Source organism: Zophobas morio, unplaced genomic scaffold (assembly GCF_036711695.1).
Source record: "Zophobas morio isolate AGI-343-1 ecotype UQ-CSIRO unplaced genomic scaffold, CSIRO_AGI_Zmor_V1 ptg000227l, whole genome shotgun sequence".
NCBI lineage: Eukaryota > Metazoa > Arthropoda > Insecta > Coleoptera > Tenebrionidae > Zophobas > Zophobas morio.
Window position 1 is genome coordinate 610 of NW_026972331.1, and position 27,726 is coordinate 28,335.

At 17.7% G+C, this 27,726-nt stretch overlaps 1 protein-coding gene and 1 long non-coding RNA gene across 2 annotated transcripts; both read left to right on the plus strand.

The window, feature by feature from the left end:
* The first annotated feature begins 572 nt into the window (after positions 1-572).
* On the plus strand, positions 573-1,359 carry LOC135146421 (uncharacterized). Its single transcript, XR_010283812.1, has 4 exons — positions 573-819; positions 929-967; positions 1,061-1,099; positions 1,176-1,359. It is a non-coding gene; the product is annotated as an uncharacterized LOC135146421 (long non-coding RNA).
* Positions 1,360-7,495: 6,136 nt separating this feature from the next.
* On the plus strand, positions 7,496-27,214 carry LOC135146409 (mannose-1-phosphate guanyltransferase beta-like). The gene is made up of 11 exons (XM_064078577.1): positions 7,496-7,624; positions 8,992-9,115; positions 9,923-10,033; positions 12,455-12,523; positions 14,499-14,623; positions 18,794-18,872; positions 19,119-19,246; positions 21,230-21,285; positions 24,546-24,668; positions 26,780-26,850; positions 27,150-27,214. The coding sequence occupies exons 1-11, from the start codon at positions 7,496-7,498 to the stop codon at positions 27,212-27,214; spliced, it is 1,080 nt and encodes a 359-aa protein (XP_063934647.1).
* Positions 27,215-27,726: the final 512 nt, after the last annotated feature.

Sequence of the window (27,726 nt, forward strand, 5' to 3'; positions counted from 1 at the left end):
CCAGAAGTACTATAAAGGTTCCTAGTAATAATAACACTAATACCAAAAATAAAACTAATTATAACAATAACAAGGGCGTTCGTAACAGTATCTCAAAGCTAGTTTACAATATTAATAAGAGTCATTAATAAGACTGCTAAAAGCGACTTCACCAAAAAAAAAATACCTCCACGTACTTCCGATCCTCAATTCCCTTTTACAGCTGAAAAATGTCAATCCAGTCCGGATTTGAATGCCTATCTCTCTCTTCCAAGAAGCCTAAATAGTGTAGAAATAGATAGTCTAAACAAATCTGAATTTCGGACTGAACAATCTAAAAAGCCAAAACTTTTTCACAGAATTCTCGATGCTCAAAATTCTGTTTCTATACAATCCTCTCAGTTTCCAAGTTTAACGCAGCCTGATAGTTTATTAATTTCCGGCAACCATTCTGATAGTTTTTTAGAATTTCCTTGGACAACTATAAATACTTCTTTTAATTTGTCTCAAAATAATTCTGCGGATCCTCGATCTTTCCAGCCTTTTGACCTGCAAAGTAAGTCAGTAACCACTGCTGGGCCCACTGATATCTCTAACATTAGCTCTTTTGCAAAAGTTTTTGGTAAGAAGGATTTAAATAGTGGCTTTAAAAGTAAAAAATTTTCGGAATACGACAAAAATAATAGTTTTCAAAACAAGTTGGCTAAGGATAATAGTAAGTGCGGTTACAAACAATCTTCTGTCAATGTAAAGAGTAAAACTACAAAGTCATATCCTACAAGATCTAAGAAAGCCACAGAACTTTGTCAAAGTCAAGCTTCAAATTATAATCCTCAAAAAGTTAATATTCGATAATTTAAATTTAGTTGTATATTAAAGTATTATTTAATACCAAGTCTTAAATGTTCGTTTTAACGAATGAACTTAACACAAAATTTTTAATTCACAGGGGCCCGTGCATAAGATTAATTCTGAAGCTAGTGACACTGTATATTTTTTATTTAAATATATTTATATTTGTATTTTTATTTGTACTATATTATAGCAAAATAATCCTGTGTAATTGTACATATATTAATAGGTTCATCCGGCCTCATCAGAAAGTAAACTGTTGCCAAACGTATCAATTCACTTCATGATATTATTCTACATACCATTAAATTATATATAATCTTTTTTTTTGTTTTACTATGTAGCTCTCTGAAGTTAGTTGTGATGGCTTTGGGCTTCGATTATTCGGCATAAGAGATGCCAAACAGGATCCGAACTTAAGAAATTCTAATTCGGGTGATCTTAATATACTTGAAGAAATAACCGAAAATTTAAATTTCACTGATGATCAACGTACTGTTAAAGTAAGGAAAGCTACTGCAAATGTTTATGAGGAAAATGGTTTTATTGACGAAGAAAAAAACGATCTTTTCGTTTCTAATAATTTAAGTAGTAACGTATTCCACACTATGCTCGATGGTTCAAGTAATAATTCTAATCATTCTTTGCTAAATTTACTCGGCGAAGATTCTTCTCCAGAAAAATCTGCTGTTTAGAAATTAGCAAACAACAGATTTTTATGGCTTAAAATTAATTAATCAAGTATTTGAATTAGTTTTTGTTAAAGAAGCTTACGACACTCTTGACTTTTTCCTCGTAGTTTAATTAAAAAAAAAAAGGCAACAATATTCATAGTATGAATAACTTCTTGCCTTAGCCATAATTGAATTGTTGAGATATTTTTAATAAAACACTTTTTTCTTTAATTTCTTTTTGTCAAGTTATCCATTTCAAATAGAAATATATGGTACTTTAAAGTTTATTAGAGAAGCCTTTATAATAAATATTTTGAAGGAAAGATGTTTATTGTCTGCAATACTAGTAGATCTTAAAATAATATAATTTTTATTCAAATATTACATAATATCACATAATATTTCCTTGTAGTACATATTTTGCTTAATTATGTTATCAGCGTTTGTGAGAGTGAAGCTTAAGTTGTGGAACTTAAATAAAAGGTTATTTTATAATCTAGCTTAATTTTATATAATTGTAAAGCCGTGTAGCATATTTAAAAACCTGAAGCAACTTTGAATAATCCGTTAAGAATTTTATTGCTTGGAAGTAAAAACTTTGCTAAATGATTTTCATGCTTTTATATTGCTACTAAGACTAATTTTTTTACGTTTTTACTAAGATCTACACTTATAACGTTACGGGCTTCATATTATATATATATATATATATATTAGCTACTATGAAGGTAAAAGCACAGTTAAGTATTTGCATCTTCTAAGGTTAATTTAAAAGGCGAGCAACGGAACTTGCGCTTTTATATTGATTCTATACCTTGTATTTTTTACTAAATTGCTTAGATTATATAAATTTTTTAAAACTGTGATTATACAAAAATTTTCCTTGTGTACTAAATTTTGTTACCAAAAACAAAGAGACCAAACAAAAAAAGTAAAGTTTTTCTTAAAAATTTAAGAAATATATTTTTTATTGCTTACATAAAGATGGTATTAACTTGCACAAGTTTTGTTAAACTCTCAGTTAATAACAGCTGAAATATGAGATTATAAAACATTTAATTAAATTGTTACGAAAACTTGACTTTTTTTTTAAAGCTTCAAATCTTTTTTTCCAGGCAGTTGTGTTTCATACTGTAAGCATGAGAATGCAATCGCTTTTACTATCGCTTTTGTGTGTTTTCTATGCTGAAAAGGCAACATCTTTACTAAAAATTTAAATTGTTTTTAAACCTTGTCCTCCATACTAAGCTGGCCTATTTATAAACTAACCTTAAACGCTAATAAAAAAGGTTTCTATATATGCAAACTGTAGGCAGAGAAAACACAATATATCCGCGATAGTAATGTAAGTAAACAGGTATATTAATACTTGTAAAAAATAAAAATACTTAGGTGAAGAAAATAATTCAATCACTAATCAGTAGTGACAGATGAAAGACTTCAAAGAATTAATATTTTTATGATAACAAGATTCTAAAATGCACTTTTTTTAAAAGACCATCCTAAAATTTAAATAAAAAAGTGTTAGAAACGACCACATAATTAGGTGTAAAAATAATAATGAATACGATTTAAGGAAATTAGCTCTAAAAATTACTTTGCACTGCATACAAAATTATTTTATCAACTGAGCGCGTTGTTGTTATAATTTATATGCTGTGAAAAGTGAACAAGTTGGATACGTATAGCAATTTTATAGACCAGATTGATAGCATACATAATATGTTGGCCTAAATACTAAATTTTAGTAAATTTTTATCTATTTATTTTTTATTCTTTAAACTTTAATCATGGTGTTGGCTTTAATTATAACAGAAAACCAAGGCACAACACGCGGAAGGTCTTAACCGTTTTAGGTAAAAATTAGCACTGAACTGAAAATTAGTTTTAACATCAAAACTACATAGCATAAATAAATAAGTAATAGTAGTAACAATAGTAACACATTGATTGAACTATTTAAAACATAATCTTAAAATTTTATATATTTTAAAATAAGAATAATATAAAAGTTTTTAAACTTAAATTTACTAATTTACGTGAACCATTAATTTTATAGTTAAAAGGGATTACACCGATCAAAAATTTACTTAAGAAAAAAACCTTGTAAACTAAATATCACTATAAACAAATCCGGCTAATTTTTTTTAACTTTTGAACAAAAACAATTTAAACAAGTATATACAAATAATCTTGAACCAAATCTAAACAAATATACATATATGAACACATATCTTATTTTTAGTAAAGGTATATAAATGGTCCGACCAAATAGTTAAAAGAGTGTGGTTGATTGCCTCTTTTCTGTCTTATGTTGTAAAGTGACACCGTTTTCGCCAACTAAACGCGCTTCTCTAAAGAGAAGACGTATTATTAACGATAATTGGGTATAACAAAAAACTCATGACTATGATTGGCTAGTTGCATAAACATAAAGTTGCAATGAGTGACAAATAAAAGTACATTAATAATTTTCAAGTATTTCTGTTCAAACATTTAGCTAGGGAAGGACATGGGGCCAGCGTGAAGAAGGTGAGGCGCGCTTCTTCAAGGTATGTTTTGGGTCAGCAAAAACGAATAGACAGCTCTGAAATGCTAGCGCAAAAGGATTGCAACGAGTTACTCCCCTTATCATCTTTAAAAAAATTATAAGTAGGTAAAGTAAACTATCGAACGTGTACACATAAAGGATTAACCACACCCAACTGGGGTCGTCTTTCTATTAGAGTTTCTGTTGATTTCGACTTAAGCAATCTCAAAATAAAAATTAGAACACCTGAGCAAACATGAAAGCTAAACATTTTATTGAGGATCACGAGGATATAACGCTCACTATAAGGTAAATGGTAGCAAGTGATTGTTCTATGGTAGTTATTACCTAACAATTTAATAATAAGACCTTCTGTGTGTGGGCGTTGCCGGCCGGAAACACAGTGCACACAAGGAGCGCGATGAGCAAGGGCGCTAGTAGAGAGGCCTTTGCCAAATCATCAGTTACCTATTTCTTCCGTATGCTTAAGGTGCAATCTCTTTTGAAAAGACTTAAGATGTCAAAGAATATACTGCACTTTTAGTTTTTCAGAAATTGAAGGAGAGGGCATCTGCTTTGGTAGACAGAGAAGTTGTTGTAGCCATAGCGGAATGCTAATATAAACTTTGCGACCGCGACACACGTTTTTAAACGGTACAGTATAACACCAATATTTTACCGCCTACAAAAGAAGCTGCTGGACCTGTACTTGATCAGTTTCCTTAGCGGCATCACAACAGCAACAGAAAGAGGGTGAAGGTCAGGGATGAGTTTAAAAGGCAGAATGGACGCTTTATTCGCCATTATGAGCTTATAATTTAGAATCGAGCTAATGATGAACTACGGGTCTGTCGTCTTTCATTCTTAAGAGAGCTTTAACAATCTAATAAATAACGAATGTGATGGAACAGCAACAGAGATAGGGCAAAAACTGAGCAGTCATATTATCGTCCAAAACATTACTCTGATCTAGGTCGTCCTCATACAAAAGTGTCGTCGCACAAAGAAGGTAGAGGTAAACGCACACATTTCTGTATCTCAGGCTTGGCCGTCGTGAAGTTGTTCTTTGGGCAAGGATTATGGAGTGCTGTCATCTTTTAACGCTGTGGATTCAGTTTAGCGCTACTTTATTCTCACTACGCTGCAACATCATGGTTGCACGGATAAGGGGTTCCACGCTAGCAGATAATCGTGTAAATTTTATCAGGCAGCCATCAAGTGGTATTCCTTATGTGTTTTTGTGGTGAAGTGGTAAGACTTGATCCCTGCGCCTACAACTCGGCAATGGCAATGTTTGGTAATAGCAGGTGCCGTCAATGATAGTTGGATATGGTTAAAAGATCGCTAGGGAGAATCAATTAACTGGCCAAGTCCATAAAGAGCTGAATACTCTCTATGTCCCCATCCGTTTCCCATTTGGAGCAGACTACACCTTAATTGCAATTTTTTTAACGTGCTAATCAAGATGTCTGGAGGGTTAGTTTTCGCCATTTGTTAACAAACCTGTGGCTCAAAGGCGCCTACTTTATCAGAATCTATGAAGCGAGGTGTATGCAAACACCAAAGATCGATAAAAATGGTTACGAGGATGACCCTTAATTCTACCGTCAGTGCTCTTTTTATCGCTGAGCTATAAGGATTAATGGCGATGCTGCATTAGCGATAATTGGTTTGGTTGTGCAGCCTCCTGTGTCTAAGTTCATGTCTTCTGTGGTTTTAAAGGGGATAGTAAGCCTCTAAAAAGATGGGCTGTGTTTTAACTTCAGTTCTTATTGCTACTAAATCTTTTTTTTTATATAGATTATTATTATTAGCGCAAAAAGAAATCTCGCGATGAGAATTTTTTTATGACGAATAAGCAGAACGATTTAAATTCGCTGTAAAATATCGACAACTTTTGGTCTAATATTAATTAATTATAACAAACATAGCTTGCTTAACTCATTTCTACTGCTTTTGATAAGAGTATATTTAAATAAAATTATTAAAATTATAGCTATTGTTATTGTTTTTAATGTTAATGTTTCCTTCCGTTGGCTGCTGCGTACACGTATCTTTAGCATTTTGATTACCTTTTACTACTAAAAATTAATCCAAAGTTTGTTTATAGATTAAAAAGTAGGGTATGAGTAAGTACTTTTTCATATTATAAGATACGTTTTCAAATTTATTTTTATCGTTTAAATATATATCAAAATGATATATTTTTTTTTATTCGTTCACTTTAATGTTCAGTATCAAAAACACTTTAACAACATGCTAATCGAAACTTGTTATAGGCCAATTTTTTATATATTATTCGTAAATTCACTTCAAATAGTTTAATAAAATTGTTGCACCTTTTAAAGGAGTATGAAGAAACGTATAAAAATAAATAAAGCTATTTATTTTTGAATTGCTTCACAGTACACCCGAAAGATAAAGACTGTCGAGAGTTACAGGAATTATTTAATGCGCAATTGTTTCCTCAGAAACATTTTTATATGATATTAAAAACTATTTGAAAGGAAGCATTTCACTAATTTCATAAAAATTTATATTATTATTTTACTTAAACGATATATCCAAAATTATTATAAATATCATTATAATTGTTATTTATTTTATATTCTTCTTTTCTTAAACAGTCTTTTAAAGTCGCACACTTTTAAGTTATATATAAAAAAACATGAATAATAACCTGTTTAAATTAAACCCCGAAAACTTATTTTCATCTAGGCGAGCTTCACCTGTTTTGCTTTAATAGTGAGCCTAACTTCGTTATAATCCCCTTTTTTTCTTATAATTAATTTTTAAATAATACTATTTATAATCACGACGTTCTTTATAGAGGTATTACTCTTTAATACTATTAACAATAACTAAAAGTTATATAAGTTATTTTTATATATACAATGGATATAAAGAAATAAAAAGAGTATAATTTATGAATCAGTTACTTTTTATTGGTAACAAGCATTTTATTTTAAGGGATCTACCAATAGCACAGCTTTAATAAATTCGATATAGCACGTGCATTAGCTAGTGTTAATTTTTTTTTACAAATAACTACTAAAGTACACGCGCGTTGATAAAAATATATATCTTTCTAACGGTTGTCATCTATAGTATATTATTAAAACTTAGGTTTTTGGCTACTTAGTATATTATTTTTAAAAAGTATTTACTTATACTTTATTTTCTATTGCTCTATCTGTTTCTGTTTAGTAATAATTATTTTTTGGGGGTTATCATGTATTATTGATTAAAAGTACAAAACTTATTTCTATTTGATTTGTGTTAAAACTTTTAATAATTTAAAATATGCTTGAAAAATATTTTAGTTAGCTTCTTTTAATAGCCTTTTCTTTTAGAAATCTTAATATTAGGTGTTAATAACTTCAATTTTATCTAAAAATTTATTCCTTTTTTGAAGTTTTCTTTTTTAGTTTTATCATTTTATTAGTCTTATTGTCCAAGAATGAAAGCTTTGATACTTGTGGGAGGCTATGGTACGAGATTACGGCCTTTGACACTCTCAAAACCCAAACCCATGGTGGAATTTGCTAATAAAGCGATGGTAGTCCGCCAAATAGAAGAGCTAAAAAAGGTTTAGGATAAAATATTAAAATTATTGTTTTGCATTAAAAAAATATAAGAAAATTTTGAATTTTATAACGTTTTACATAATAATTATAAGTAAATTTTCAGTTTATGTTATAATAATAATCATTGAAAAATTTTAAACTTTACATTTATCTTAATTATAAATATTTTTTGAAATATTAAAGTTTTACGGAGTAATCCCAAGGAATTATTGAAATTTAACGTTTTACATAATTATATTAAAATCTAGATTTTTAACTTTTTACACACTAATTGTAAGAAAAAATTTAAAATTTATCTTCACACATCATATATTTAAGGAAATCCTTAAATTTAACGCTTTTTATTATTATTATAAGAAATTCATTTAAATTTTTTTTTTAAAGAGCGTATATTTTTATAAGTAGTGAATAATATATATAACTTAATTAAACCTTGTTAAGTAATTGTTTTTTTTTTAAAATTCTTTATTTTGAATTATAGTAATTTCCTTTTTTTATAAGATGAAAATAAGTAATCTTAACAATATAAGATTATTATTCAAAAAAATTATAACAATATTTTTATTAAAGAAACTACAATTACTATAAAATTATTAATAATTATTAATAAATAATAATAAATGCTATCATTTTTTTGTTTGCATTATTATAAATTTGGCGTGGCTATTGATTTTTATTAATTTATTTTATGAAGTAATTATAGAGTTTATTATGTTTAGTAGAGCATATAATAAAGTCTAAAGTTGAATAATAATAACAATGAATATATAATAAAATAATTATTATAATGATATATTAAATAATAAATAATAATTAATGATTATAATTTATAAAACAACAAAAAAATAAATAATAATTATAATAATAATAAATAATGATGAATGAGTAATAATTAATAAATATTTAATATAAATATTAAATATTATATAATAACAAATATTATATGTTAAAACGAACTAATAAATAATTATTATAGAATTATGGATGATATTAAATAATAACAATATAATGATTAACATAATAATAATAAATAAAAATAGTATTAATAGTAATTAAAAATAAATAATATAATTGATTATAATAATAAATAGAAATAATGTGGATAATATAAGTGGTAAATTATAAATAATAATTTTATAGTATAAACGAATTAACAAATAATATAAATGAGACTAATAATATTAAATAATAGATGATGTTAATAAATATAATAATATCAAATATTAAATAATTTTATAATAATAATAATAATGAATAATAATAATAAATGTTTATAATTAAAATACGAATAATGAAAATAATAATAAAAAATATCAAATAATGCTAATATTTATATAATAGAATTGATAATATATAATAATAATAATAGTCTGGCGTTTCTATTATTATTCTCGCCGTCAACTACCGGTCGAACGTGATGGAAAAGTTTTTGAAAGATTATGAAAAACTGCTTGACGTAAAGATTATCGTTTCTGAAGAAAATGAGTCTTTAGGTGAACTTTATTATTATTATTAAAAAAGAAACTTCCTATTTTATTACTATAAAAAAATTATATAATGAAAATTGAATATATACAAGTTTTTTTCTATTAAAAAACTTTTGATAAATATATATAAGCTGAACGTAATATTTCTATTAAAAATTTATATCTCAAAAATTAAAAACGAAAGAGTATTACTTAGAGGGCCTCTGTACTTTACACAAAAAAATTATAAAAAAATATTTTAACAGTATTTATAGGAAAATTTGTATAAAAAAGAAGGCTTACACTCTATTATTACTAAAAATTTATTACAATTCTACTTTATAACTATAAAAAAAAACTTATTAAAAGTATATTTTTAAGAGTATTTATAGAAAATTTGCATAAAAAAAGAAGTTTTACAGAAATTCTACTAATTAAATAAAAAAATATATATATATAAAAAATATTTACATAACAATATAAGAAATTACGCTTTAAAAATGGAGTTGGACGCTTTATAACTATTAAAAATTGAAAATTTACGAGTTTTACTTTATAAAAATTCTACTATAAAATTTTTTTTATAACAATATTTATAGGAATTTGCATAAAAAAAAGCTTTACAAAATTCCTACTCTTTAACTATAAAAAAGCTTATAAAAAAATAATATTATAGCAAAACTTCTAAGAAATTTTGCTGCATGCTTTATTACCATTAAAAATTTAGATATCAAAACTTGAATTATACGATTTTTATTATTAATTGTACTAAATTATTGAAGTTGTTATTATTAAAACGTTTATAGTTGAAAATTTTTTTATAATAATTAATAGGGACGGCCGGCCCTCTGGCCTTAGCTCGAGATATCCTCCAATCAGATGATGAACCTTTTTTTGTTTTGAATAGCGATGTTGTTTGCAACTTTCCTTTCGATAAACTTTTGCGTATGTATTTATATTTATACTTGTATAAATAAAAAAAGTGAACAATTATATAAAAGGAAATAAAAATGAATGTAAAAAAATATATTTTTATTATATAAAGTAAAAATAATAATAATGTAATAAAATATTTTGGTGTTTATATAAATAATAAAAGTTTATAAATTTTAATAAGAGAATATAAAAAGTAAATGCGAAAAAATATATATTATGTTATAAAAAAAGTTTTGAAAATAATAGCAAATTTGTAAAAAAATGAAAATACTTATAAAAATAATAATAACATATATTTATATTTTTTGTATATATAAAATTAACAAACATTTATCAATTTTATAAAAGTAAATAAAAAATAAATGTAAAAAAAACATATATTTATTATAAATATAAAACTAACAATAATAATATTATATAATATTTTTATATATATATAAAAATAGTGAAAGTGAATAAAATTTATAAAAGTATTTAAAATGTAAAAGTTAAAAAAAATATTTTTATTATATAAAATAAAGTAGTTTTAAGAATTATAGAAATTAGTAAAGAAAAGTAAAAAATGTTTTTAAGAATAACCATATTAATTCATTTTTTATATAATTTTTTATTTATTGCTTAAATATTATATGGTAATTATCAACTTTTATCAAAGATAAATTTCTTGGTGAATTTTATTAAAGTTCTTTTTTTATACTATATATTTATTATAATTATTTTAGTTTTCCTGCGGAGGACTTGTATATATATTTAACTTTTTATAATAACTTTAAGATTACTACAATTTAATTGGTTATTTGTATGTATTCTAAACGTTTATTGTTGCATGTTTTATTAACGATATGAATTGTTAAATTTTTCAACGCATAAAAATTTTACATAATTAAGTTCTTGTATTTTTTAAAAATTTTCTTATTATTGCTCTTATTAGTCGAATTTAAAGATGTAAAAAGTTTTATTCGTCACGTACAATTTATTATAAGTAACTATTCAGAGAAATTTATTATCAATTTTTTTTTGTTAAAACAAATAAAAAATGTTAAATGCTCCCGTTTTAAACACCATTCTATTGATTTTTTTTAACACTATTTTTGTTGATCGAATTGCCTTGAAGCCTGCCGCCCTACGTAACGTGATTTGACGAGTGTTATACTATCAAGGCGACTATTAATTATTAGCTCTTGATAACTTTCTTCATTATCCAATCGGCGCATTTGGATCCGTTTCTTTATAGGCAAGACTTCTTTGATTGGTAGGTTTGTAATTGGTGAAAATACATGCTAAAACGGCACCCTTTTTATAGGTCCTTCAAAATTTTGTATGTTTTATAATTTAAGGATAATTTTCTCTATAAAAACATACTAGAATAATTATTTCATTAATTTTAATGAATTTTATTAGCTATGGATAAACATAGTTTAATGTTTCTTTATATTTATAAATTATTTATTGCTATACTTATTGGCCTAACGGCTTGTTATCCTCTATGTTATAGTACCCCATTGGTTGGTGTATTATATTACTAATGAAGGTGATTGGTTAACATTATTTTTCTATCTATTTTACATTTTCTCTTTCTTATTGGTTAAAATTTATTAAAATTTAATTTTATAGACGGTAAATTTTTTAATGAACCCTATTTGTGTAATCATTAATTACTTTTTATGCTTTTTACGCCATTTTCTTGGTTAGTTTATTATTTGCAAACGCTATTGGTTATCAGTTTATTATCAACGTTATTAGTCGAGATATTTATTTTAACTTTTCTTAAATACATAATGTCCCAATATTATTTAGCATATTTTTATAGTTTCTTATTGGCTTTATTATTTTTAATGCTAACCATTCGACATTGTTTTAATATCAATAACTTATTACAAAGGCCATTGGTAAATTAAATTAACATTTGATGTTGCGTTATTTTTATTGGTAAGTTATTCTTGAGATTTTTTAAATACTGCACGCTATTCGTCACTTATAATATTCTAATTAGCTTTTTTTAAAAAATGATGCTGTATATATCCGACCTTTATATATTAATGCTCTTTTTTTGTAGTATTTATTATTATCGATTATTACTAACTTTATAGCTATTATATAATAATTATTATTTATAATTGTAAATATTAATTATATAAATATAAAAATTTAAATCATATAAATAAATTTTTTATTATTAATAAATAATATAAAATTTGTTTTTTAATATAATTTTCAATATCAATAATAAAATGTAAATAACTTATAATTATACTCTAATTTTTTTGGCTTTTATTATAATTTCATAAATTATAATAATTTAGATAATTTTAATAATATATAAAAAGTTATTGTCTTGAGTTATTATTATTATATATTTATTATATAATATTAATATTTTTTATATACATGTTGTTTTATTGCATTAAGTCTGATTTAAAAATAATATAGAATTTCATAAATCACACGGTAAAGAAGGTACAATATTGGTTACTAAAGTCCCTAATCCGTCGGCTTACGGTAAGCTAATTATAAATAAAATAATAATAATACTAACAATAATAACTATTAGTAATATATTAAGATTATTAAATATATTAATATTTTAATAAACTCATCAAATTTTTAGGATAAAATTTAAATAATAATAATAATATTTTATGAATTATTATTAAAAAATTTTTGTATAAGTTTTATATATTGATTATTATATTATTAAATAAAAATAAGTATTATAAATATAAAATAAGTAAAATTAATAAAGAGTAGTAATAAATAATATTATATGCAACTTATAATAACATTTATATTATAGTTTTATATATTTATAATATTTTTAAGGAAAAGTTTATGAGTAACATTTTTTTAATATAAAGATTAAACTTAATAAAAATAATAAATAATAATTTAATAAACATATAAATAAATATATAAAAATATTTATTATTATTGAATAATAAAACTAGAGAAAATGAATAAAAGATGTATGTATCTATAATAATAATAAATAAAACTGGTGAAATATATATGATAATAGTTTTTAGACATAAAATAATAAAATATAAGAAAAATCTTAAGGAAAAAAATTATTTAATAATAATTATATAAAAATATAAATAATAAGGACGATAGTATTTAATAATAAAAGTATTATGGAGAATTATTTTAATAATAATTAATAAATATAAAATAATTAATAATATAAAGAAAAGAACTTGCAATCAATATAGTATTATAACTATTATATAAAATTATTAAAATAAATAAATAAAGCATTTTAGCATATTAATAGTTTATAAGTATAAAAATACTTATTTTAATAAAGAAAAGTATTAGTATAAAAATATATATAAAGAAGAAAAACACGTAATATCAAATATATATGAATAATAATAAAAGTATATTAGAAAAATAAATAATAAACTAAATAGAATAGTCATATATCAATATATAATGTTTAAGAATTCATTTTAATAATATTTAATAAATATGAAAAAAATAATTAATAAGTAAAAATGGTTACTTATCGGGAAAAAATATATAATATATTAATATAAATATAAATAAAATAATAAATAATAGAAATTATTATAGAGAATTTAAAATGATAATAATACTAATAGAGCTGAATTACTAAGTAAATATTTTATTTATATTAAAGTTTTATAAATAAATTACATTATAATATTAATAATAAAAAGTGTATAGACTTTATTATAAATTTTATAATTCTAAATAATAAATATAATTATAATGAAGTTAAACAAATTGTATTAAATAAATAAATTTAAATAATAATTATAAATAGTATAAATAAACTTATTGCTTCGTTTCAGTAATATTAGTAAATAGAAAATAATGAAAATATAAGGAAATAGTAAATAATATTAAATAATGAAAATACTATAAATATGAAATTCAGTAGATAATAATATATTATAATAAAAATTATTTATTAATAAAGAAACCACAGAGAAGAGTTTATTATGATAATAATATTATGAAGGATAATATACTATAATAAAAGTAATATAAAAAATGAAAAGAAAAAATATTATAACAATAATAAATAAATTAAAAAATAATAAAATATAAAATACTACAATGAAAATAATAATAAGTAAATAAGAAATAAAAGAACGTAATAATAAATTAATAAAAAATAAAATTATAACAGAATATAAATATTATATTAAGAAATAAAAGAAAATGTTATATAAAAGTATAAAATAATGAAATAATAATGGTATATAAAATGTTATAATAAAATAATAAAAAAATATAGAATATTAAATATTATAAAATAATAATAATTAATAAAATATAAAAATAATACATAAATAAAAAAACTAAAATATAAAATATAATAATAATATAATTATTTGATACGAAAATATTAGAATATTAATTATAAATTAATTAATAAATAAAAAAAATAGTTGAAAATATAATATAAAATTAAAAAAAAATTAACAAATACAAATAATATCATAAGGGGTTATTGTGAGCAAATCAAATGGAGAAATTATTCAATTTGTCGAAAAGCCATCCGTTTACGTTTCGAATCGAATCAACGCCGGAATTTACATTTTTGAGACTTCAATACTAAAGCGCATTGAAGTTTTTTTTTATTTTTTCATATATATTTTTTTGTATAAAAGTTTTTTAGAGGTCTTTTTTTCTTAAATCATACTGCAAAACTTTTATTTACTATTATTAGTAAAAAACTTTTTGTTATAAAACGTTTTTTATATAATTTTTGGTTATACAATATTATATATATTTATTTAGTGTTAATTATCATTTTAGTTCTATTTTTTTATTGTTATTGCTCACTATTATAATTATTAAGTAAATTATTATTCTTGTTAATTGTTGTAAATATTAAAAAGTATATTTTTATGGCCTATTGTAATTACTTATTGAATAAATTATTAATGAACATAACTTCTTTATTCATTTACCTTGTAATACTTTTATTTAGTTAGTTATTATTTTTATGATAAATATTTTATTTGTTATTATTTATTATCATAAATTTTTTTCATTATTCACTTTTTATTATTTTTATTTAGTTTATTATTATTAATAATTTTTTTTTATATTTAATGTTTTCTTATTAAACTTTTATTAATATTTCATTATTTCATTATCTACTTTTTATTATTGATGTTTAGTAAATTAATATTTATAATATTATTATTATCATTATTATTATTTAACTATTTATATTAATAAAAGAATTTTTAAAAAATTTTTCTTAATATTTACTTTTATTGTTACTTAAATAAATACTTATTAATAAATATTAATTTTTTTTTAATATTTTATTGTAACGTTTTCTATTATTTTTACTTTTTATTTAGGAATTGATATTATACACTATTATTTTCGTTACAAGTATTTATTATCTTTCTTTAGTAATTATAAGAGATTTTTATTATTATTTTCTTCCTTATTTTAATAAAAAATTATTTTTTTATAATCATTTCTTTTTATTTTTTTTTTAGTTTGCTTTTGTTTAGTAAATTTTAATGATTGATATTTTTGTTTTCATTCATATTAATACATATTTTTATTTAGTAATATATTTATATTTTATTATTTTTGCTATAAGTATATATTATTTCTATGATATAAGTATTATAATTATTTTTCTTGGTAAATAAGTATTATAAAAAATATTTTTGTTATCTGAAAGTTATTATTTATGACGAATTTTTTAAAAAAATTATTTCATTATCATTTACTTTTATTTATATTTTCATAGTAAATTATTATTTTTACTTTTTATTAGTATATTTTTAATGATTATTATTTATTATTTTAGTTGTAAATATTTTGTTATCATTTATGTTTTTATTTTTTATTTAGTAATTTTTATCTATAATTTTTTTATGACTTATTATATTATTTACTTTATAAATTATTATTTATAAATATTTTTTTAAAATACACATTTTTTGTTAATAATAACTATTACTATAAACATATTATTATACATTTTAGATTTAGTAATTTTTTATTGGTTTAATTATTTTTTTATCATTATTGTTATTATTTAGTAAATATTATTAATTATTTTGAATATATATTTTTTATTAATATTATTTATATTTATTATTTTTTTTTTTACTTTTTTTTTTTTATATATATAATTTATAATTTTTTTTTAAAATTTATATTTATTATTACCAACAATTAAGTTTACTTTTTATTAAGAAAATTGTTAAATTTAATTATTAATTTGTTATTCTTTTCACTTTATACCTAGTAATTTATAATTCATATTATTTTTAAAAAAAATTCTTTTACCTACTTATGTTTATTATTATTTAGTAAATTATTATTAATAAAATATTTTTTTGTTATAAATATTTAATTTTGTTATCAATTATTACTTTTACTTTTTATTTAGTGACTATTTATATTAATAATATTATATAAAAATTTTATCATTTACTTTTATTTATTAATATTTAGTAAATTTTTATTTATAATTATTATTTCTGTTAAATTTTTTTTTACTCTTTATTTAGTAAATTATAATTTATACAAATATTGTTTAAAAAAAATTTTTTTCTTAAGCTTTACTGTTATTAAGCAAAATTAGTCAACTTTATTTGGTTTTTTTTTGCAGTATCCACTTAAATATTTTTATAATAAAACTTTATTAATTTATAAATAAAAAATTAACTTCAGTAGAAATATACAACAGTTAAGAAATTATTATTTACGAATATTTCTTTTGTTATCATTACCGTTTTTTTACTTTTTATATTATAATTTATTATTTTGGTTACAAGTATTTTTATTGTAATCATCTATAAAACATTTTATTATTTAATAAGTTTTTATATTTTATTAAAAGTAATATAATAAAAATATTAATAAGTACTAAAACTTTTGTTTTTAATAATTATTATTGACTTCTTTTTGTATAATTATTATTCATCTGTGAATTTTTTTTTATTTTAATATATATTTTAGAATTATTTATTATTTTTTTTTATAATATAAATATATTTTTTTTCATTATTTATAGTTATTTATATTTTAGAATTATTTATCATTATTATTTTTTTAAATATTTTTTTTATATCGTAAATATTTTTGTTATTATTTATATTTTATATAGTGAAACATTTATTATTTAATCTATATAATATATATTTATTTATTATATTTTTATATATACTTTTTTTTTTAAATTCTAATTAATTTTCTTTAGTAAACAATTATTATATAAATTATTGTTATCATTTATTATTATATTTTCTTTTTATTAAGTATTATTTATATTTATTATCGTTAAAAATAAATTTTTTTCATTAATTATTTTTTTTATAATTCGTTATCATTTGTTATTATTTTATTAGTAAATAATTATTTATAATTATAATATGTAATTTTTTATTTCTTTTATTATTATTATTATTTTTATTGTATAAATTTTTTTTTATTTAGTAAATTATTATTGTAATTAATATATTTTTTTTCATTTACTATTATTATATATTTTATATAATAAGTCATTAATTAATTATTATTTTCTTGTCAATAATTTTTCTAAAAAAAATTATTATTAATAATTATTATTTTTATTATTATTTTTACTATTTTTTATTATTTTTTTTTGGTAAATTATTATTCTTGTTATAAAAATTTTTTCTCATTATTACTTTATTTTTTTGTTATTATTAATAAATTTATTTTTTCTTCTTTACTTACTAGTTAAGTAAATTATTATTAATAATTATATTAATTTTAAATAGTAGTTTATTATTTATAATTATTATTTTTGTTATCAATTTTTTAATATCATTTATTATTATTTAGTTGATTAATAAATAACTATTTAGTAATTTATTTACATATAAAATATTTATTATATTTATTTACTAATATTTTTTTATTATGTAAATTATTATTAGGTTTAAAGCTTTTTAAGTAAAACTCGTAATACTATGTTTTTATTAAATGTCTACTTTAATTGTTATATTTAGTAATTTTTTTTATTTAGTAAATATCTGAAAACTTTGAAGCATCTTACTTAGAACTTATAATAGTATTATTTATAAAAAGCTATATTTTATAATTATATTTTTTTTACTTTTTATTTAGTCAAATATCTTTTATAATAAAAATTTATCAGACTTTTACTTATTTATCAATATTTTTATAAAGATTATTATTTGTGCACGTTTTAATAATTTATATAAAAATAATAAAATTTTAGTAATATGCTTTTTAATAATAAAAAGTTAAAAGACGTTATTAGTAAAACTTTTTACTTTTTTAGGAAATATTATTTTATGGCATATTCGTTTTATATTTATTTTTATATAATAACATTTATTATAATAATCAAAAGTTTACTAGTAAAACTTTTATTTCTATAATATTTATCTCTTTCATATTAATTTATATTATCGACTACAACGCGTTAAAAAAAAGTTTTCAAAGTTTTTTTCTGGTATAATTTTTTTATTATTAATATATTGTTTACATTATAATAATATTTTGGTTTTTTTTTAATAATATTTTTTATGTGAAGTAAAATTAACTCCATTGACTTCATTTCTAACTTTATTGGCTAAATAAAGCAAAGTTTATATATTTTCGTTGGACAATGTATCTGTTTCCTTATTTCTATTATACCTATTATTACTATTACTATTACTATTACTATTATTATTATTATTATTATTATTATTATTATTATTATTATTATTATTATTATTATTATTATTATTATTATTATTATTATTATTATTATTATTATTCTAGTTAAAGCCAACTTCTATAGAAAAAGAAGTTTTTCCGTTTATGGCCCACGACAAGGAGTTGTACTGCATGGATCTTGACGGTTCCTTTTCTTTTCTCTAATTTATTAGTAGTTCTATTAGTTTACTATTAATTTTATTGTAAAAAATTTGAATATAGCTCAAAACTCTAAAAAAAAAATATAATAGTATATCAAGAAAATCAAATAATAATTTATATAATTATGATAAATTATAAAAAAGTTAAAAATAAAAATATTAAAAAAGTAATTCGCGTTTGATTAGCTATTTATCCAGATTTTTATTGGTTTATAAATTTTTTTCAAAAGGTTTCTGGATGGACATAGGCCAGCCTAAAGATTATTTAACGGGATTGGCTCTCTATTTGGACCACCTGCAAAAAACTGCCAGCAAAGAACTTTCGGAAGGCCCCAATATTATTGACCCCGTGCTTATTGTATATCAATAGTGTTAAATTTTACTTTATAGCTTCTTATTTTTCGTTTTTCGTAATTTTTTTTATAAAGAAGTATTATTTTTTTACTTATTGATATATACTTTTGTATTATGGAGATTATATAATTATTTTTTTTCTTAACTTTTATTACTTTTAAGTATGATTTGATGAACTTTTATATTATTATTTACAATTTTTTATAATTTTTCATTTTTTTAAAAAAATATTTTTATAAGATTTTTTACTTTTTTTTATTTTTCTTTTTAACTTTTTTGTGTTTTATTATTATTAAATAAAAATGTAGCATCCATATACTTTATTATTTATATTTATTGTTTATTATTATTATATAATATTTATTATATGGTATTAAATTTTTTTTATAATTTATTCACTATTTATATATTTTTATTGTTAATAATTACTTTTACTCTTTTATTATTTTATTATAATATTTTATAAAGAAACATTTATTTTAAAGGTTTTATTGATTTATTTATTTGTTTTATAAAAATATTAATAATAATTATATGAATTATAATAATATATAAAAATATTTTTTATAACAATTTTTATTATTTATTTTACTAAATTTTTTATTCTTTAGGTATATTATTATATTATTTTACTTATAAAAATTATATTAATTAATTTTCTTATGCTTTATTTATTTTTTAACTAATAAATTTTTTTTATATTATATATTATTTGTTATACTATAAAAAAAAATAACAAATATAATAAATATTTTCTTATAGATATAAAAAATTTTTAATATATTTTTAAAATCTTTTAATTTTTTATTTATATCATAATTAATATAATAATGGTAAATATCTGTTTATAATTATTAATAATAATTAATATTATTATTATTTTACTGATATTACTTATTAAAATAGTAATAATAATCACTAACATTTTATATTATATAGAATTATTTATTATTTGTTTGTTTTTATAAATCATTAATCAATCTTTTTATATTATTAAAATATTAATAAAAATAACAATAAATATAATAATTAGCAATATTTCTTTTTGTTATAAGTTATTTATTTTTTAAATTTTTTATTATTATCTTTTACCTATAAAATTCTTATTTTTATATTTATTTTATTGTATTAAAGTATAATCTATAATGTAATAATGCATTACATATCTTTTTTTATTGTAAATAATTGTTATTTATTTTATTATACCGAAATACTAATGAATATATTAACAAAGACTTAATCTATTTATTTTTTATAATTTTTTTATTTAATTATAATTAATATCTTTTTATAATTGTAAATAATAATTATTATTATATACTTTATCATTTATTATTTATATATTTTTCTATATTTTAATACAATACTAATAAAAATATTAATAAAAAATATAGTAATTATCTTATTTATTACAAATGATATATAATTTTTATTAATAAAAATCATCTATATATTTAGTATTTTTATCATTTCTTATGTTAAAATATTGATACTAACAATAATATAATAACTTTATTTTTGTATTATAAATAATAATTAAATATAATTAAAAATTCTTGTATTTTTATATGTATTAATTAAATAATAAAATTAAAAGTTATAAATATAAAGATAAATTTATTACTGTTTTATAGTAATTTTTATTTATATATTAAATTTCCTTATTTTTTATTATTTTAAATAAATAATAACAAGAAGTATATATTATTTTTATTTTTACATCAAATTTTTAATATTTTTTTTATATGAGTAAAATAATAAATATAAATAAATTTCTTTTTGTATTATAAATAGATTTTATTTTTATATCGAATTTATAATTTAATTTTTTTTATATAATAATAATAAATTTCTTTTTTTATATAATTTTTATTTATATCAATTTATTTATTTTTTATTTATTTTAATAAATTAATAATAAAAATAATAATGAACAATTAAAAGTGAACATAAAATAATAATAAATTTATTTATTTCGTATGAAAAGGATCCTTCGGCTATTATTGGACAAGACTGCATTATTGGGCCGCACGTGGCTATTGGGTGCTTTTATTATTTTTACATAAATATTTTATATTTTGATATTTTTTTTATAAATATAATAAGAGCAGTTATAAAAGAAATAAAAAATACAATATTAATAAAATAATATATATATAAGAAATAATAATAAATTTTTTATTAACTGGACATTCAAAATAAATTATATAAAAGGTAAAATATATTTATTAATTGTATTAAATATAAAATATGAATCAATAATAAGTAAAGGAAATATATTTAAAAAGTATAAATTAAATTTAACTGTTATTACTAATAAAATAGATAAATTAAAAAATTAATCACTAGTATAAAATTATTTTTATATTTTCCCTTAAATTTTTATTAAAATTTACTATAAAATCCAATTTAATTCCCACTTTTTAATATTCAATATTTTTTTTATTAATTTATAATAAATAAATATTTACTTTAATCATTATAAAAAATTTAAAATTTATAACAAAAATTATTATATTTTTATGAAAAATAAATTAAATTTATAATAAATTTTTTTATATACTAAAATATTATATTTTAATATTTATTAAATTATATTTAATATTTAAAATTATTAATATAATTTTGAAAACTCACTAAAAATATTTTTTTTAATAAAAATATTTTCATTGTGCAATAAAATTCAATTCATATAAAATTTTACATTTCTATAAGAAATAAATTGAATTTATAATAAATTTAATTTTTTATTAATATTAAAATATTTAACAGTTACACACAAACATGTATTAAATATTATAAAATTCTATTAAAATTATTATATTTAAAAAAAAAATTTCTTAAAATAATTTTTTTATATAAAATATTTAAATTTTACAATAAAATTTAGATCTATAGGGAATGTTTTTATAATTTTATACTGATATAAAGAATTCCCTAAAAAAAAATTTACTAAAATATAAATTATAATAAAATTTTTAAACTTCACTAAATTTATATTTATTTTTTATTTATATTCTGTTAAAAAAAAATAATTTAAAATATTTAAGACAAATTACAAAATTATTCAACTTCTTTAAAAAATTTATTAAAATTTTAATATTTATTTATTATTAAAATTTATTATTTCAAAAATTATTTAAGATTTCATGAAAAATTATAAAATTATTAATTGTTTTAAAAATTCATTAAAATATTTAAAACTGATAAAAAAATTTCTTATTATAAAAATCAAATTTTATAGAGATTTTTAATTTATGAAAATACATAAATTCACTAAAATTTATAAATTTGCAGTACAACTAGTTATAAATAATTTTTTTAAAAATTTATTTAAATTTTATTTCTAAAATAGTTCAAAATTTGTTATGAAAAATTCTAAAATTTTTAATAAATGTTTATAACTTCGTTAAAATATTTATATTTTATTAGATCAGTTTTATATCACAAAAATAGTTTTAACAAATTTTTTATTAAAAACAATAATTCTTTTAGTAATTTTTTTTTTCAATTTACTATAAAATTTTATAAATTATTATTAATTGTTTTAAAAATTCACTAAAATTTATAAATTTGCACTCAATTTATATCTTAAATGTTAAAATTTTCATGAAAAACTATGAATTTATTAATAACTTATTTAAACTTTTTTATAATATATATAAATACTATTAATATATATATTATTAAAAAATAATATTAATTTTTATGAAAAATAATAAAGTTATTAGTAAATTTCTTAAAACTTCACTGAAATTTATTATTAAAATTTTATATTAAAAAAATGATTAAAATTTTTTTTCTTTAAAAATTATAAAATTACTAATAATTTTTTAAAACTTTACTAAAATTTATTAAATATTAAATTTTATATCTAAAAATAATTTAAAATTTATGATGAAAAATTATAAAATTTTCAATGTTTTAAAAATTTATTAAAATTTAAATTATTTACTATTTAAATTTTATATCACAACTAGTAATATAAAATATTTATAAATAATTTTAAAATTGTTTGTAAATTTTTAATACTTCACTAAAATTTATATTTATTTACTACTAATATATTATATTTTTTGTATTTATACTTTTTTATTTTTATTTAATTTACTTTTATATTTATTACGACTTAATATTTTATATTTAAAAACACATAAAGATTTTAATTGATCGTTAAAAATCTTTTCTAATTATTATTCAATTATAGTTACTATATATTTTTAATATAATATTAGTTATTTTTTTATTATTGTAATAGTATTAATAGTAATAGTAATGATAAAGGTTTTAGTGATAATAATGATAGTAGTCGTAATCATTGTAGTAGTTATAGTAGTAATAACTATGATAGTAACAATAAAATAATAAAAATGCTACTACTAATAATAATGGGTAATAGTAATTATAATAGTAGCACTAATAGTAATTAGAGTCTAGAGCATGAATAAAAAAGAAATAATTTTTTTGTTGATAACATTAAAATTTATTTAAATTTATATTTTTTATAAAAAAATAATCTTAAATATTTTAGATTGTTATATATTAATAATTTTTTAAAAATTCAGTATAATATATATATATTTCCAAAATTATATCGTATTAAAATAATATTAAATTTATTTTATATCTCATTATTATTTTAAAAATATTTCAAACTTTATTACAATTAAAAAATTTTCGTTTATTAACAATTTTAATTAGAATTCAGTACAATTTATAATTTTTTTACTATTAAAATATTATAAAAAATATATAAGTTTTATAAAAACATATATAATTTAATAACTTTTACTTTAAAATTCACCACAATTTATATTTTTTACTTTGGATATTCATTTTATGGAACTTCATATTTTCTATGAAAAAATTTAAAATTTATTAAAATTTACTTTAAGTTCACCAAACTTACTATTTTTTAATTAAAATATATATATATAAAAAATTTATATAAAATTTTATAAAATTCTAAAAGCACTTAAATTTATATATTTTTACTTTGAAAAAAAAAATTAGTATCATAAACAACTAAAAATTTTTATGTAAAAATATAAAATTTAAAAAAATTTACTTTAAAAATCACTAAAATTTATATTTTCTTTACTTTGAAATTTTGTTATGAAAAAAAATTTAAAGTTATTATAATTTACATTTAAAAAGATTTCTAACTTTTATCTAAAGCATACCAAAATTTATACTTTTTATAATTTAATTTAATATAAAAATGCATTAAAGTCTGTTTTTTAAAATTCATTAAAATTTAATATTTTTATTTCATTATTTATATTTATATATATTTTTTCTAGTGCTAATGTTCTGATAGAAAACGGCGTGCGAATATCGCGTTCCTGCATTTTAGACGGCTCTACTATTAAAAGTTACGCGTGGATACACTCTTCTATTATTGGCTGGAAGTCAAGTGTTGGAAAGTAATTTTTTTATAAAAACGTTTAAAAAGTTATTTTTTATTGTTTTCATTTTTTTTTTTGTGAAGGTTAACAATATTTTTATTAATATATTTCATAATAAATTTTTTTATTATTGAAATAAAGTAAAAGTTATTTTTTTATTTAATAAAAACTTTATAAAACAATATATTTTTAATTTTCACTTAAAATGTTTAAGGAAAATTTTTTTTTTATATTTTTCGAAATTATTTAAAAAAATCAATTTTTTTTTGAAATATATAAAAATATATAGAAAAGTAAAAAAAAATATTAGAATAAACATGAAGACATATAAAGTTTATAATATATAAAATTTATGTTTTATAAAAATTTTAAAATTATAAAAATAGTAAAGGCAAAGTATTAAAAAATATAAAACATTTATTAAAAAAATATAAAAAAGTACATTAATATGAAATCTTTAAAAAAATTATAATTTTTAGAAGATTATTGTGGAGAATAAAAGTTTATTTTATATAATTAATATAATAAAAGAAAATAATTACTTTTGATAGATTTATTTATATTAGAAAAAGTTAATATTCCTATTCAATTATTAAAAATTAATATAAAATTTTTATTTTTGATACTTTTTCGAAAAATATTATATTATCATTAATAATTTTTAAAAGAATTATTATTATTATTAAAATATATTTTATTGTAATTGTAATCATATATTAAAATATTTAAATATTTTTTAGAATTGTTATTAATATAAATCCATTTTATATAAATTTATTAATAAAACCAATTTATTACTTTTTAAAAATTTTGTATAAATAATAAAAGTTATTTATTTATTAATATCATTTATTATAAATATTAAAAAAAATGTTTTATTATTTTTAATATAAATAAAATTAAAAAATTATATAATAAAAAATTTATTATATAATTATTATATTTATAATAAATAAAATATTTTAAATAAAAAAATTAATTTTTGTATAATTATTAATAAAAAAATAAATTCACTTTTAACGAATTTTATTAATATAATAAAAGTTATTATTATTTAATAATAATTCTAAAACTTCAATTATATATGATAATTTTTTTAATATTTTATGAAATTTTTGTTTTTATTAATTTTTTAAAAATTTTTTATTTTTTTTTAGTAATTTTTGTAAATAAAGTTAAATGATAATAATTATCATTAAAATTTATTATATTATAATTATTATAAAATAGTATAAATTAAAATTTTTAGAATAATGAGAAATAAAAATTTATTTTATATATATTGAATAATAAATGATAAACGGTTTACTTTTTAATAAATTTTTATTAAATTAATAGAAGTTATTTATTAATATCATTTATTATAGGAATTTAAAAAAAAATAATATTTTTAATAATTATTTGGGAATAACGATAAATAATAATTATTATTATTTAAAGTTATTTTATAATACATGTAATTATATAAAATAAAATATTTTAAGACTTTTCGAATTCTTATTAAAATATAAATTCATTTTATATAAATTCCTTATTAAAAACTAAATTGTTTACTTTTTATTATTTATTATTTATTGTTTAATGAATAGTACTTTTTTTATAATTAGTTTATATACTAATTATTTATTTTTTAATTTTATTTCTCTTTTTATTACTTTTTAAAAAAGTTGTAAAGTAATTTTTTTAAAAATTTTTTAAATTAATTTGAAAATATTATTTTATAATATTTATAAATAAAATAATAAATTATTATTTTTTTTTAAATAATATGTATTCTTAAAAAATTAAAATTTTTTTTATTTCTTTTTTATTGTTGTGATAATTAACAACTTTAATAGCTCTATTATATAATAATTATATTTTATTTTATTTTTAGTATAAAAACTTCAATTTCTCTTTTATGTACTTTTACGAAAAGTACTTAAAATAACTAAAATTTTTATTTAAAGGTTATATTTTATAAAAATTTTGTTTATTCCAACATTTTATATTTTTTTATAAGTGAGTTATAAACTTTAAATATTATACTTTTATAATTATTTATGTTATAGTAATATTTATATTATAAAAGTATATTTACTTATTAAAATTATTAAAATATAATTTTTATATATTTATAATACTTCAAGATGGTGTCGAGTTAATAATATTTCTGTTTTGGGCGAGGACGTTACTATAAACGATGAATTTTATATAAATGGTGAATATTGTTATTATTATATACTTTTTGTTTGTTATTATTATTATTAGTTTTAGATTTTTATTATTATATATACTTTTATTGCTACTAATTATTAATATTTATAAAAATTTTACTATTTGAATAATAATTTTTATTATAATTATTGTAAATTTTTAATACTTACAAATTTCTTTATTTTATGTATATTTATTTTATTTAATTATTATTATTTTTTGCAAACTATTTTTTATATTTTCTTATTTATATTATATTTTTAAATATTAAAACTTTCTTTATTATATATTTTTTTCTAAAAGGCGCTAAAATTTTACCGCACAAAACTATTTCTGAAGATATTCACGAACCGAAAATTATAATGTGAAATTTTTATTATCTTGTCTTTATTATTAATAAAAGTATCGAAAGAAAACTATATTTACCTTTATTTTAAAGAAAAGTTAAAAAAATATGAACAAAAGTATTAAATGTAAAAAGTTATATTTTATTTATAAAAAAATTGTAATTATAAGTTATTAATAAAATGTTCTAATTACGTTCTTAAAAAATAATTATATTGAACCAATAAAATAAAATAATTATTATTGATGAAATATCAATAAAAGTTAAAAAAATAATAACATTAATTTTTAAATAGAAAAATATTAATAAATATAAAAAATAACTCATATTTACTAATAAATATATATATTAGAAAAATCCAAATAAAAGTATTTTATAATTATTTAAAAGGTTTATAAAATTTAATTAGAAAAATATTAATAAAAGTATTGAAAAATAGTATTTTATAATGGAAAAAATTATTTAAAAAAATAATTAGAAAAATATTAATAAAAATATTAAAAAATAATAATTTATAATTATTAAAAAAGTATA

What these genes read in the sequence shown, in the direction of transcription:
- LOC135146409 (XM_064078577.1), top strand. Translation starts at nt 7,496, where the DNA reads ATGAAAGCTTTGATACTTGTGGGAGGCTATGGTACGAGATTACGGCCT. An exon ending in TTATTGACCCCGTGCTTATT is followed by an intron (nt 19,247 to 21,229) that starts GTATATCAATAG and finishes TCGTATGAAAAG; the next exon opens with GATCCTTCGGCTATTATTGG. An exon ending in TGGAAGTCAAGTGTTGGAAA is followed by an intron (nt 24,669 to 26,779) that starts GTAATTTTTTTA and finishes TAATACTTCAAG; the next exon opens with ATGGTGTCGAGTTAATAATA.